Source organism: Athene cunicularia (genome assembly GCF_003259725.1).
Source record: "Athene cunicularia isolate RWA chromosome 15 unlocalized genomic scaffold, athCun1 chr15_part1, whole genome shotgun sequence".
NCBI lineage: Eukaryota > Metazoa > Chordata > Aves > Strigiformes > Strigidae > Athene > Athene cunicularia.
In genome coordinates, this window is record NW_020799121.1 from 6,089,660 (window position 1) to 6,102,489 (window position 12,830).

The following is a 12,830-nucleotide window of genomic DNA, read 5'->3' on the forward strand; positions in this document are numbered from 1 at the left end:
CAGTAATGAAATTAAATCACTATCCTTAATCATTTTGCTGTGGAGTTAACTGAAGAAGACATCTAGCGATGTCTTGTGCTCCATCACATATATGAAATTGCATTTTAGCTTCATCTTGCAGAAGCCAGAAGTAAAGCTTGACACCCAGGTTCAGAGTTCATTAATGTGACATTACCTGCCCAAAAGGTATGTGAACTCTGGTCAGTGCATTATTTTCAGGTGAAAATAATCCCTAGCCAGTGGAGTAGGTGACTGTATTTAGTTATTCTTTGAGACCTTTGCATACATAAGTATCCTCTGCAGTGCAGAGCATGAGCATCTGACATCTTGTCAGTCAAGCATAGAAACATCTACAGACTACAGAAGCAGTTGCAAGTAAAGGGAATGCAACTTCTGGAATGAGTAGGATTCCCTTGTCCACTTCAACTTCTTTTGTAAGTTTGTTCTTACATTCCAGAACTACTTTGGAACTGTGCCAGCATGTGCAGTTCTTGCCACCAAAATGTACACTCCACATGACGCTGCCTAGATTTCTGGTATTACAGGAGTGTTTAGTGATACCAGGCAAGACCAACGACTCTATTGCACTGTGCCTTGTATACTTACTAGGAGATGCCCTAAGCAAAAAAAGGATTTTAAATCCAAATAGAACAGATAGAAAATGGTACAGAAGTGGGAAGAAAGTTGGTTAGAATAATGAAGTGAGTCAGTAATAACGTTGAAGGGAGTTTAGGTCAATTTACTACCTGTTAAAATATGCTGTCATTCTTCAAAGGTCTTTTTAGCAATGTGAATGAGAGTGCAGAAGTGGTCTTCCCATCCATTAAGTATTTTTGAGTTTGAAGAATAGCTGTTAGAAGTCTGCTAGATTTGTAATGAATGATCTTTGACCCTTACTGGACTGGATGTGGTTGCAGATGGGTTACGTTAGAGAATACATCCTGTGGGCAGCTGCCAAATCCCAGCTCTTGGCTCACCAATTCATCTGGAACATGAAAACTAATATTTACCTGGATGAAGAAGGACACCAAAAAGATCGTGAGTGCTTTAAAATATAGCTTGGCTCCCTTCCTTGTCTCAGTTCAGACTAAATCTCCTTCCTGCCTCCCTCTTGGCATTTTAGCTAGGAACTTCTCTTTCATTTGTAGAGGTAGGGCCTGTTCCTTAGAAGTTCCTGACAGAACACGTCAAAAGAGATGCAGCAATGTTTGCCTCAGTACCCTTTTTCGAATACTGTCTGAAGGTGGCTATTTCTACCACCCATATCATTTAGCTTTCTGAAATACTTCTAACACAAATGCTTCCTTTTTCACATGCAGCTGACATTGGGGAACTTCTGGAACAGCTAGTAGAGGAGATAACTGGCTCATTATCTGGCCCAGCCAAGGAGTTCTACCAACGCGAATTTGATTTCTTTAATAAAATCACCAACGTTTCAGCCATTATCAAGTAAGTGCCCTACTTCAGAATTGCACTTTTTTGGGGCTCATTGTTCCAGTGTCCTCATTAAGAGGCTAAGTTGCTTTTAGGGATAGTGGGATGGTGTGTTTCGGAAAAAATAACTAATTATTTCTATGATAAGAGATTGATTTTTTTCTTAAAATGTAACTTAATAGTTGTAATAGGATGCAAAGGCTTATTTTAATTTGACCTTCAGGGATAATTCTTATCTGCCCTGCTCTCAGTGCTCGTGCTTTGAGCTAACAGTCCATCTGAAACAGCCAGGTTTTTTTACTTTGGAAGCAGATGATTCTAAACTTGAACTTTAGTTTTTAATCTGATTTTATCAAAAACACTGTGGTTGGTAATAGTGGTATGAGGTTCCATAGAAAAATGCACTGATAGATTATAACTTGTTATCAGCATTTTGGGAGGAGTTTAAAAACAAGCAAAGAGAACAAAACAAAAAACCACCACAAAACTAAAAAACCTCAGGCATGGGTTGATGGTTTACCTTCTGCTAAAACTCCAAATTGTCTTTTCCTCTTAAAGAGATTTAATTGTGTAGTGCAATACAAAGACGATTGCTCTTTTGCATATGTAAGTCTTTTTCTTCCATTCCTAAATTGTGGTTATGGAGAAAGATTTTATGTCCTAAACATTGGATCACTGATCTCTTAAAACTGAAGGTCCTGCTCATATTCTCACTGTTAACGGTGAAGACTGCAGTAAGCTACATAATTTAACTTTTATAAAGCTTGCCAGTGGATGGCAGCAGCTCAGCACACAAGTTGTCTATAACTGTGATTTCATTGCATATTTTTAAAACATTCTCTGGTATATGAAATTTTGAAAGTCATATAACATGTATGTCCTGGAACATGCCTCGTTTAAAATGAGGCTTTGCTAACCACCAGTATAAGGGCATCAGCCTAAAGGATACTTACATCACAGAAACAATCAAATGCCCTCTGTGTGCATGTTAAGATGCTTTCACCCAGTAGGATGAGCTAAAAGGGCAGGTTAGGATCTGAGTATCTTGATATTTAGAATTAAGCCAATCCTCTGTTTGTTATATGAAGTCGTAATTAAGCAACAGATAATAATTGTGCTTTACAAGCATTGCGTTTTGCACTCCAGCCTTGAAATTAATCTGTTTTTTGTGCATCTCCAATGTAAAGACAACATAGAAGGAGATGCTGTTTGCTTCATAGATGGCATAAATGAACAAATGTATCATCTGTGATGATTTCATCAAGTGTTATGTTGCTGCTTCAGTAATCTGCTGTACTGCTTTAAACGAGAGCATAAGTAATACCGTTCAGTTGCGTGCTGCTACACCAGGTGAGCATGCAATTGTGTGGCTGACTTCAGTGGATGGTTAACAGGAGTGCCTGTGCAAATTGGGTAATTGTATATACTGATCGTTAACCATGTTACCAATTATCCAATTGACACCTGCAGTCATGCTAAGTATGTGAACAAATTAGGCGTGTAATTGCATAGGCATTTTGCTGGCTTGTCCTTTTTCAGTTACCAGTGTTCTTATTCTAGAGTGAGTTCCACAAGGGAAAGTTATATTGATATAACTATAGCTTACAAAGGTATAATTATGCCCAAATTTCTGTGTAAGGAAGAGCCTTTGTATATTTCATTTATCTCTCTTATGCTCTTTGGGTTTGTCAACAACCTGTGTGTCAAATCAGTGTTAAATCTACAAAGACTGTAACCTTCATTAAGATAGAAAATGTTCTGGTTGGGTACTGAACCTGTAAATTCTCTAGATATGGTACGGTAAGAGATCTTTGTTGTTACAGGAAGAAACATTTTTAGTGAAGTAAAAGTTTGAAATAAATTTGAGACTAGTGCATAAAATAATATGTAGTATGCAGATAAATAAAATACCAGTCATCTTTCTAGGCCATTCCCTAAAGGAGATGAAAGAAAAAAAGCTTGTTTGAGCGCTCTATCTGAGGTGAAAGTGCAGCCTGGTAAGAAGTGATTTAATCGTATCATATAGTGGGCTCTTTGTATTCAACATGAGTACTGTATTTTCTGCAAACAAATCTTGAAATCTCTGAAAGTGACAGCTCTAGTTTTGATGCTGGCGAGTGTTCTTCTGTTACAGTTGGATTATTTTTCTCTTGAAACAATTCAAATATTTTTACTCACCAAATAATTTGTGTATCGTGCATCAAAACTTGCTCAAGAGCACATCACAGATAGAAGTAGAAATGTATGTCTGCAGAGGGAAGATAAATAAGCTCTTTTTCTTTTGACCACTTTCTTTTTTGAAAAGATGAGGTGCTTTTGAGAAGTTATGTTATCTCAAGAATGAAGCGTGTCCAGTTCCTTTCATTCTCCTTTTTCTCCCATCAGGCATTCCCTTGAAACATCATTGCCTGAAGGTCCTTACAAATCTTGAACAGAAATTTTCCCAATCTGAATCTTCTTTTTAAAATGGAGTTTGATGAAAGCTGTTCCTGATCTCTGACTAACAGATCTCAATTCTCCTGCCATGTGTTGGTTGCTAAGGGCCCTCCCTAGTGCACTGGGACATACTGCCACATCTTATTAGGGACTATGTAAGAGAAGTCCTGTCTGTACATTTCTGTGGTACAGAGTCTGCAGTATTAGTTCAAAACTGTATTCTATCAGCTTCTGGCAATCACTGATGCAAAGAATACTGTGTCCTTTGTGGCTCACAGGCTGTAATCTCGAGTTTAACATTTTATTTGATTCAAAACTATGTACTGAAGCTCTAGACACCAGCATTAGTAATTCTCCAACTTAATTTTTCTCAGCTGTCTGCTCTGTTTTGTAGGCTGTTACTTGCCCAGCAATCCTGAAGCTATTGTTCTGGACATTGATTACAAATCAGGAACACCTATGCAGAGGTACCATGCTCTTGTAATAATCTGCCATTAAGATAATTATGTATTTTTCTAGAAACTCTTGTTTGGCTAACTTGCGCTCATTATCATCTTTGTTTTTATTACAATTTAGTGCAGCAAAAGCGCCCTACCTGGCCAAATTTAAAGTGAAACGATGTGGAGTTAGTGAGCTTGAAAAAGAAGGTTAGTAACTGTGTCTTAATCATTGACACTACTAATTAATAAGAGTCAGCAATTCCTTTAAAATTGTCTGCTTTTATGACCTGTACTGCTGTAGTGAAATTATTTCCATGTTGAACTTCATCTGCGGTGGTTCAGCTCAGAAACGAAACTGTATCAGAGGAAGAAAGAATAAAATTCTGAAAACTTAAGTCCATTTTTTGCACTATTTTTTAATTCCCAGGGAGCAAGCCACATGTATCTTGAGGAAAATTTAACAGTTACTTTAGACTAACATATAAATTGATTGCCTTTCCCTGTTTTTTACACTGTAGCAAACTGCAATTTTGGCAGTTTTTTTCTCATAATACATTTTGTGGGATGCTCCAGCTGATTAGCTTAATGCAATTCGGGCGTTTATCAGGTAAATCATGAACACTATTTTGATATGTTCCAGTTCCAATAGACAAAAGTGAACTATCTTACAGCATTCACCTTGCAAGGCAGAAATATCTGTAGTGCACCTGCAGTGAAATGTGGTTTTGAGTGCAGAGGACTTGTCATGATGCTAATTAAAGTCTGTGTCTGGATTTTGCTTTGTACTCTTTTTGCAGGTCTGCGTTGTCGTTCTGATTCCATAGATGAAAGTGCAGAAGAAGGGGTGGACAGTAAAAAAATCTGTTGGCAGGCCGCTATCTTTAAAGTGGGCGATGACTGCAGACAGGTACAAAGCTATCGGGCTTTGCAGTTATAGAAGACAGATTTGTAGGTGACAATATGAAAATTTTAGTACAGAAATATTTTTCTTTGGAACTTTGATAATCTCTGCTAGTAATAGACTGAGGGAGAGAACTGTGTTGTGCCACTTAGAGAAATGCTAGTTTGGAAACAAAGACCATTTTTTCGAGACAGTTTACCATGACTTAAAACTCTAAAAAAGAGTTTGTTTTTCGATGGAACTGTTGGTAACAGCAGTATTTTCCAAGGTGATATCTTGCACATTGAAGTTTGATTGTTTTTGATTAAGAGGGAATGCTAGCTATTATCCCTGGAGTTATTACTAGCCCTCTTAGCAAAGAGTGATGGAAAAATTTGTTTTTCATAGGTCAGCAGTTAAATCTTCAGTGTTGTTTCTACACACTTAAACAGCATTTAGCTTTTCCCTTTTTGATTTTCCCCAAAGCCACAATGCACGCACAAGCACACATCTGCAGACCTGCTGGGGTAACTTAATGTTCACTTCAGAGTTCTTCAGAGCATTTTTATAATCTAACTTATGATCCGTAACCCCTGTAATACTTGTGCAATTTTTTTCTTGTATAACAGGATATGTTGGCTTTACAAATCATCGATCTCTTCAAGAACATATTTCAGCTGGTAGGCCTGGATCTTTTTGTGTTTCCTTACAGAGTGGTGGCCACAGCTCCTGGGGTAAGTGGACAATTAACTGTACTGCTGAAGAAAATAGTTCCTAATCAAAAAAGACTCTCTTCCAGCACACATAAAAATTCCATACTGCAAGGAAATACTGCCCACATCACTTCTGCCAAATATTTGGAGTACCAGCAACAAAAAGTCTTTCCTCTCCTGCTTTTCTAAAGCTTTTGGCTCTGAAGTTTTTCAGCCCATAGTGATTCATGTTTGTTGTTTGAAATTTTTTTTTTTTTTTTTTTTTTTTTTTTGAGACTGCATTGTGCAAGTCAGTGGAAAGTCACAGAGCTTGTCTTATGTTGCACAGAAATCCTAAAAAACTGGAGATACTTTTTTTGTGAATGAACTAGAAGTTCTGTATTCAGTGATCTATAGGCTTCCCCACGTTTCTCTGAGGACCTGTATGACTGCCGAGAACCATGAACAGAATACATGTTGGGAGTGTGCTTTACAGACCTGTTTCTCCTCTTCCCCTTCAGTGTGGTGTTATTGAATGCATTCCTGACTGCACATCCCGTGACCAGCTGGGCAGGCAGACAGACTTTGGGATGTATGATTACTTTACAAGGCAATATGGAGATGAGTCTACCCTTGCATTCCAGAAGGTAAAATATCAGTTGGCAAGCACAGCAAAATCTCAGCTGAGAAATATTTTAGCTATAAGAAATAATGACAGATAATTGGATAACGACTACCATAATGCTATATCTGGTTTCTGATGCTGATAATCCATTTTTAGCTATGAGTGAGTTAGCTAAAGTAGTTACTGCAGCTGTAGATGTGTGGGGAATATCACTGAACGCTGCTTCAAACTAAGCACGAACGGGAAAGAAGAAAATAACTTTGTTCAGCTCTATCTCCTCCTAGGATGGGGAGTTATTAAATTTTCTGTGTTCTTCTGATTTGTTTTAACTTCTTGTTTGTACAGGCTCGCTATAATTTCATCCGCAGTATGGCTGCATATAGTCTTCTCCTGTTTCTGCTCCAGATTAAAGACAGGCATAATGGCAACATCATGCTGGACAAAAAGGGACACATCATTCATATTGGTCAGTCATATCCACATTCAAATTTCAGTAGTTACCTTTTCCTTCTGCTGTAAAGTATTGCTCATAGAAGACAATAAGCCATTCCCCGTTTGAGATCAATCTGTATACTGATTTCACAGTTTCTAAATATACATGGGACTTTTTCATGCCTCTTCAGTATAATATGTATATTTGTGTTGGCTGCTTCTGTGTAAATTTAGCTTTGTAAGTTTTACCAGCTTCAGGAAAGTATATACATACATACGTATGGATTGTACATGGATACATACTTATGCATACATACATACATGTGTGTGTATATATGTATAAATATATAAAAGTATCTTGGGGTTCTTTTCACCACCATATGGGTATGAATTAAATTTAACAAGTAAATTTATATAATTGTGTGAGGCTGTAACCTCTGCTTTAGGTTTGCTTTTCTGGAACTGCACATATGTTTCAACATAAGGAGTTTATTTGATGTCATCATTCTTATGTCTAGTCTAATGTCATGGTGATGATTCTTTTGTTGGTATTCTTACACTTCACCAAAGCTCTTTTCCAGTTGGAGTTGAAGTGTTGGTAGAAAAAGTAGGTATTAATAAGCAAAATCCACCTCTTTTTTCTTCTGTCAGCTTTGACAGTGCACAATTAACCAACAGAGTTTATGAGGCAGATTATCTTTTGTGCACAGATTTTGGATTCATGTTTGAAAGCTCACCTGGTGGGAATCTGGGCTGGGAGCCTGACATTAAGCTGACTGATGAGATGGTGATGATAATGGGAGGAAAAATGGAGGCAACTCCATTCAAATGGTTTATGGAGATGTGTGTCAGAGGCTATCTGGCAGTCAGGTAAGGTGTTCTTAACTGCTTAAAAGTGCAAGTGCTTGTGTGCCTAAAACCAGATAAAAAGATACATAATAATAAACATTTGTCTGTAGAGGGTCTGAGCCTGACAGACTGTCCGCTTGCAAACTTTGAAACAACTTCATAATCCTGCAATTTTACAACCTAACTTTGTGGGGGTTTTTCTGTTCTTATGTTATATTTGAATATTTTATATATTATATCCAATTTATTGATGCGTTGTTACACACATTTTGTATGCTGTTAAAACTTGGCAGTAAGAATCAAAATCTTTCTTGTTTTCCCTAATAGGACACTCACATTAATCACCATTTCAACTAGGGTTAATTAGGTAGGAGATGTGAAAAAGTGCTACAATTTCCTGTTGTAGTTACTAGTTTCAGCCTTTTGTGTTGTTCTGATGCACTGATTCACCTTTCAGATGCCAAAGAAATGTTGTTTACTAAAGCATTGCTTTGTATAATCCTCCTTGAGACTGTTCATCTTGCAGCGTTCTGAGTATCCAGTAGTCCAATGAAAAGGAGTGAAATCTAAAGTGACAGATTGCAAGCAATGCTGTAGCTCCACCAGCAAATATAAGAGGATTATATGTGTTGATTTAATTACAGGAAAAGGTGTGATCCAGCTCGTTGAACTCCTCAGCTTGCCTGCTTTACCTACTAAGGCTGCAGAAGTTTGCGTGCTGTAACCTTTTTGTCCTCTTTTTCTCTAGGCCTTACATGGATGCTGTAGTCTCCCTGGTTACATTAATGTTGGATACAGGGCTGCCCTGTTTCCGAGGGCAGACAATCAAGCTGTTGAAGTAAGTCAGCATATGTATGAACTGGAAAGTGTTTGTATGTTCTTCACAGAATGTGTACTGCCACAACTTGTGCAGTGAGTCATGCTACTCAGATATCTTAAATGACTTAACATTGTAAAAATGGTGACTTTTGTTTATAGAATATCTCAGAAAGTAGGAATTCCAGAGGCCTTCTCATAGAATTAAATTCAAGCTGTTCAGTGACTGTTGCAAGTACATGGATTATCTTTAAATTCATAGGACTAGCAAAATAGGACTGTGAAGGAAAGATCTGCTTTAATTGAGAGGTAATGTGTGCAGAGGCTGATGTCATCTGAAATGGTGTTGGACTCTGAAGAACAGCATCTTTAGATTTGTTTTACACATAATACAGTACTGAATTGGGACTATGTTGTAACATACATTCATAACATAACATACATACATAACAGCTTAGGCAAATACAGGTTCTAATGTCACTCTTTAAACAGCCCTTCAGGCTTACGCCTCCAGAGTTAGCTCCAGAGTGAGCAGAGTTAGCTCAGCATGTCCTGCACATAACTTTCTACAGTTTCCTGAAGATTTATAAAGTATGGTGGACTGGAGCTCAAGGGTACTGTGAGGTACAAAGACACTTTAAAAGCAGCAGCTGCCTAGGAAGAGGGATCATCTGTTCCTAGAGATACCACTAGAATGATGAAAAGTTCAGCCTCTGTCTCCACTGTAAGACTAACAGCAGATGCTTATTTCAAAATGTTACATAATTTGTACAAGGTAGTCTCTCAAGAAGTAGGTAGTTGCAGCAAGTGAAATGAACACTTTGCTGAGCTTGTGCAAAGAGACATTTGTATCATGCTGAAAGGAAACCTCACTAATTTTACTCTTTATTTTTTGTGATTTTTCTGCATATAGACACAGGTTCAGCCCCAACATGACTGAACGGGAGGCTGCAACTTTCATCATCAAGATCATCCAGAATTGTTTCCTCAGCAACAGGTTTGGCATCTGTGCATGTCTTCCCCTATGGCTAAAGGAAGGTCATCAAGCTTTGAGCAGAGCTAAAAAGTAGAGTTTTATCAGTCAGATACTGAACATTTTTGAGGTGTTGATATTTAGATAAAGCAGGATAGCAGCTTTGCTTCTGAACATGCTACATTCTCCTCCCTTTTACACTGGGAAGGAAGGCTTAAGCCCAGGCTGATCAAATAGCAAGGCTGGCTAGTCTAAAGAACAGAAGATTTTCTGTCAGAGTGAATCTTTGGCCCAAAAGTTAAGCAATTTGGCTCCTGTGTTAGAGCATGGCCAACTGTACCATTAGGGTTATATGTCTAGTGGTGGTATCTCCTTTTATATAGGGTAAGGTGACCTCTATGAATAAACGGATAAATAGTAAATAATACTCTTCCTGTTGTCATTCAATACTATGCCTTCTGGTCAGAATGACAAGGGATTGGTCTTGAAGCTTGTCTCTTATTTTGGAAGTGGAAGGTTTCTTAACAAACAATATGCATGGTCCGTTGGTCTGAGCGAGAATGAAGCTGAAGCAGATCTAGAGTGACTTTTCAAAATCTTTTTTATAATTGCTTGTAGGCGTTAAGTTGCCTGAATATCCTCCTGAAGTTCAAAGCTGCTATTCTGTGCAAAAGTGTATTTGATTCTTCTCTAGAAATGAGTTCTAATCTTTCTACTAATTTTTTCTTCATGACTTGGTACTATATTAACATATTAATCATTTTGCTAGACTGTATGTTACTTATTGTGTAATACTGGCTAGGGAAAATGCCTGAAGTAGAGAACACTGGCAGTGTAGTTTTTGAGTGTCTTTGTAGCTGGGCCATGTTTATTTGTCACCTACTATTCAGTATACTGAATGGAATAATCAGTTCTATCACATAATTAGCAATTTAAAAATAACTTAATCACCAGCTAGCCAGTCGGCTGCAGGTTTTTTTCCTTCAATGTACAGATAATTTTGCTATCTTGTGCAAAACTTTTTAGAGGGAATGACATCTAAAATGTGATTTTATTACATTTAATACTTTAAATGCAGTAAATTTAATACGTAAACATCTTAAGTGCATGTTTTATTATTATCCCAGATAATACAGCTTTTGTGGGATATATTGGAGAGTCTAATACAAACTCGGGTGTAGTTCCATATGGGGTCAGCTTGAGACTAGTAAGGCTCACTGGCTCAGATATAGCCCTGCTAGAACTGAATTGGATTTTCTAGTGCCTGCTGGTGCATCTCCTCAGAATCTTAGATTAATATCGGGGGTCACACTGCTGTGTGAATGCCCACAGCCAGCTTAGTTCTGAGAAGCTTGAGCTTTTCTACCTGTAGCATGATTAGTCTGTGACCTGAATAAGCTCTGCCCATGGATAACTGAGTTATCTGTAACAGGGCTTAGATTTGCTTGTTCAGTGACTCATCAGAGATGCTGCTATTAATGCTATTATTTCCCCTGCACTTTTATTTTCATTATTAGCATTCTCCTTAATTATGATTACTTTTATTTCCACGTAATCCTGTTCCATGCAGCCCTGATGTTCTTGCTTCATTCATTATGCATTTCCTTCTCCTAAAACAAGCTTCTAGTGCAATGTGAGGTGCTTCAGGCTTATCCAAACACAGGGTCCAAGCTGCTGTTGCTGTTGCCACACTGAGAAGCATGGAAATATATTTTTTTTACCTAGTTTAAACAAGAGCAGGATGTTTTGTGCTTTTCAAAGCAGCAACTGGGTGGGCCTTCACAATGCCTTCAAAGCATGTAGGGCTAGTTTTGATTAGCAGTTAATTTCCTTCACCCATGTTTTGTTTCTGTGGGATCTTGATGTTTGTTTCAGTGACAATGGGTGCAGTGTTTTTTTAAACTTTTACTTACCTCTGCTTTGCTTTTCTTCTCTAGGAGTAGGACATATGACATGATCCAGTACTACCAGAATGACATCCCATACTGAGAGACACTAGAGATTCACTGCCAAAGTGAAACATGCAACCCTGTGCCCTCACTCCAAACGCGTACTGAATAGGAGCTTCTGTCACACCTCACTATCTTCCATCTTTTGTGTATGTGTGTGTACATGTGGGTACATGTTTCCTAGACATTGCAACAATCAGTCCGGTGCATTCCTTTCTCTTTACCTGGTTATATATATTTCTGGTTTCCCCTGCACTTTTGGAGTTGGACTGCAATCACAATAAAAATTGTAGAATGATTATGAATATGTGAAAGAGGTGAAGCTTGTGGAGTTTGATAATTTTTCATGCAATGCAAGGATTTTATAATACCTTAAAAAAAAAAAAAAACCAAACCCACAACCCAAACCAACACTTTCCTGCACAATCCCACAAAATGCCATGGAAGGGAGGGGTATGGATTTCTCTTTGGAGGAAGAAATGTTAACTTGTTCTAATTTTACTGTAGAAAAAGCCTGATAATCATCCAAGGTGGTGATGTCTGTAGCTGTGTTCATACTTTGCACTGTACATGGTCCCTGCTACGTGGTCAGTATTTCATATGTACATGAAGAATGTATTTTTTCCTTTTGTGTGTTTTAAAAAAGAGACTCTACTGAAGATATATTTAATCTATAAAATGTAATAAAAGACCTTAAACTTTGTGTCTATTGCAAATCTTTTGTCATACACTGAGTTTTAGTTTATACGCTACAGCATCTTGCACATTTGTGTTCTGTTCACTATATGGTGACCTTTCTAAGGGAGAGATCAGATTTCTTCAGCTTCTTGTCTATCTCAGATGATGGTTTTTATTCATCAATGTTTTGTGCAAGCCTCACGTACTGAGGAGCTGAAACATGGGACCAAGGTATTGCTCCCCTTTCCCTGCTTAACAAAGGAGCCCTGCCCCGGGCTGGGACGCAAGTCTTGCAGATCTTTCGTTTTCTACACGCTTGTCCTTCTACAACGTGCTCTTCAAAGCGCACTCCCCTCTTCAGGGTTTTTTTTCGCTCCAGCTCGGGCCGGGGCTGCCCCCGCGGGGCTCCAGCAGAAGCGGCGCTCCGAGGGGGCTCAGCCCTGAGGGGCGGGGGGCCGTGAGGGGGCCCGGCCGCGGGAGCGGGTGGTTGTCCCCACAAGGATGCCGCCTCTGAGGCGCAGCCGTGGCCCCCAGGGGAGGGCCCGGGGCTGCAGCGGCCCAGGCCGGGCTCTTGGGGTGACGGGGAGCGGGGCCGTGGCGGCAGGCCCAGCCTTGCAGGGCGACCT

The 12,830-nt window shown here is 38.8% G+C and overlaps 1 protein-coding gene across 2 annotated transcripts in view; it reads left to right on the top strand.

The window, feature by feature from the left end:
• PI4KA (phosphatidylinositol 4-kinase alpha) overlaps positions 1–12,242 on the top strand; it is a 59,607-nt gene extending 47,365 nt beyond the window's left edge. For both annotated transcript variants that reach the window (XM_026859878.1, XM_026859879.1), the window contains exons 42-54: positions 918–1,038; positions 1,320–1,449; positions 3,361–3,431; positions 4,265–4,337; positions 4,447–4,517; positions 5,108–5,217; positions 5,820–5,924; positions 6,404–6,529; positions 6,853–6,973; positions 7,650–7,809; positions 8,537–8,626; positions 9,518–9,601; positions 11,515–12,242. In XM_026859878.1, coding sequence (XP_026715679.1) covers positions 918–1,038; positions 1,320–1,449; positions 3,361–3,431; positions 4,265–4,337; positions 4,447–4,517; positions 5,108–5,217; positions 5,820–5,924; positions 6,404–6,529; positions 6,853–6,973; positions 7,650–7,809; positions 8,537–8,626; positions 9,518–9,601; positions 11,515–11,566 — 1,314 coding nt within the window. In that variant the 3' untranslated portion in view covers positions 11,567–12,242. The remainder of the gene's footprint in view (positions 1–917; positions 1,039–1,319; positions 1,450–3,360; positions 3,432–4,264; positions 4,338–4,446; positions 4,518–5,107; positions 5,218–5,819; positions 5,925–6,403; positions 6,530–6,852; positions 6,974–7,649; positions 7,810–8,536; positions 8,627–9,517; positions 9,602–11,514) is intronic.
• Positions 12,243–12,830: the final 588 nt, after the last annotated feature.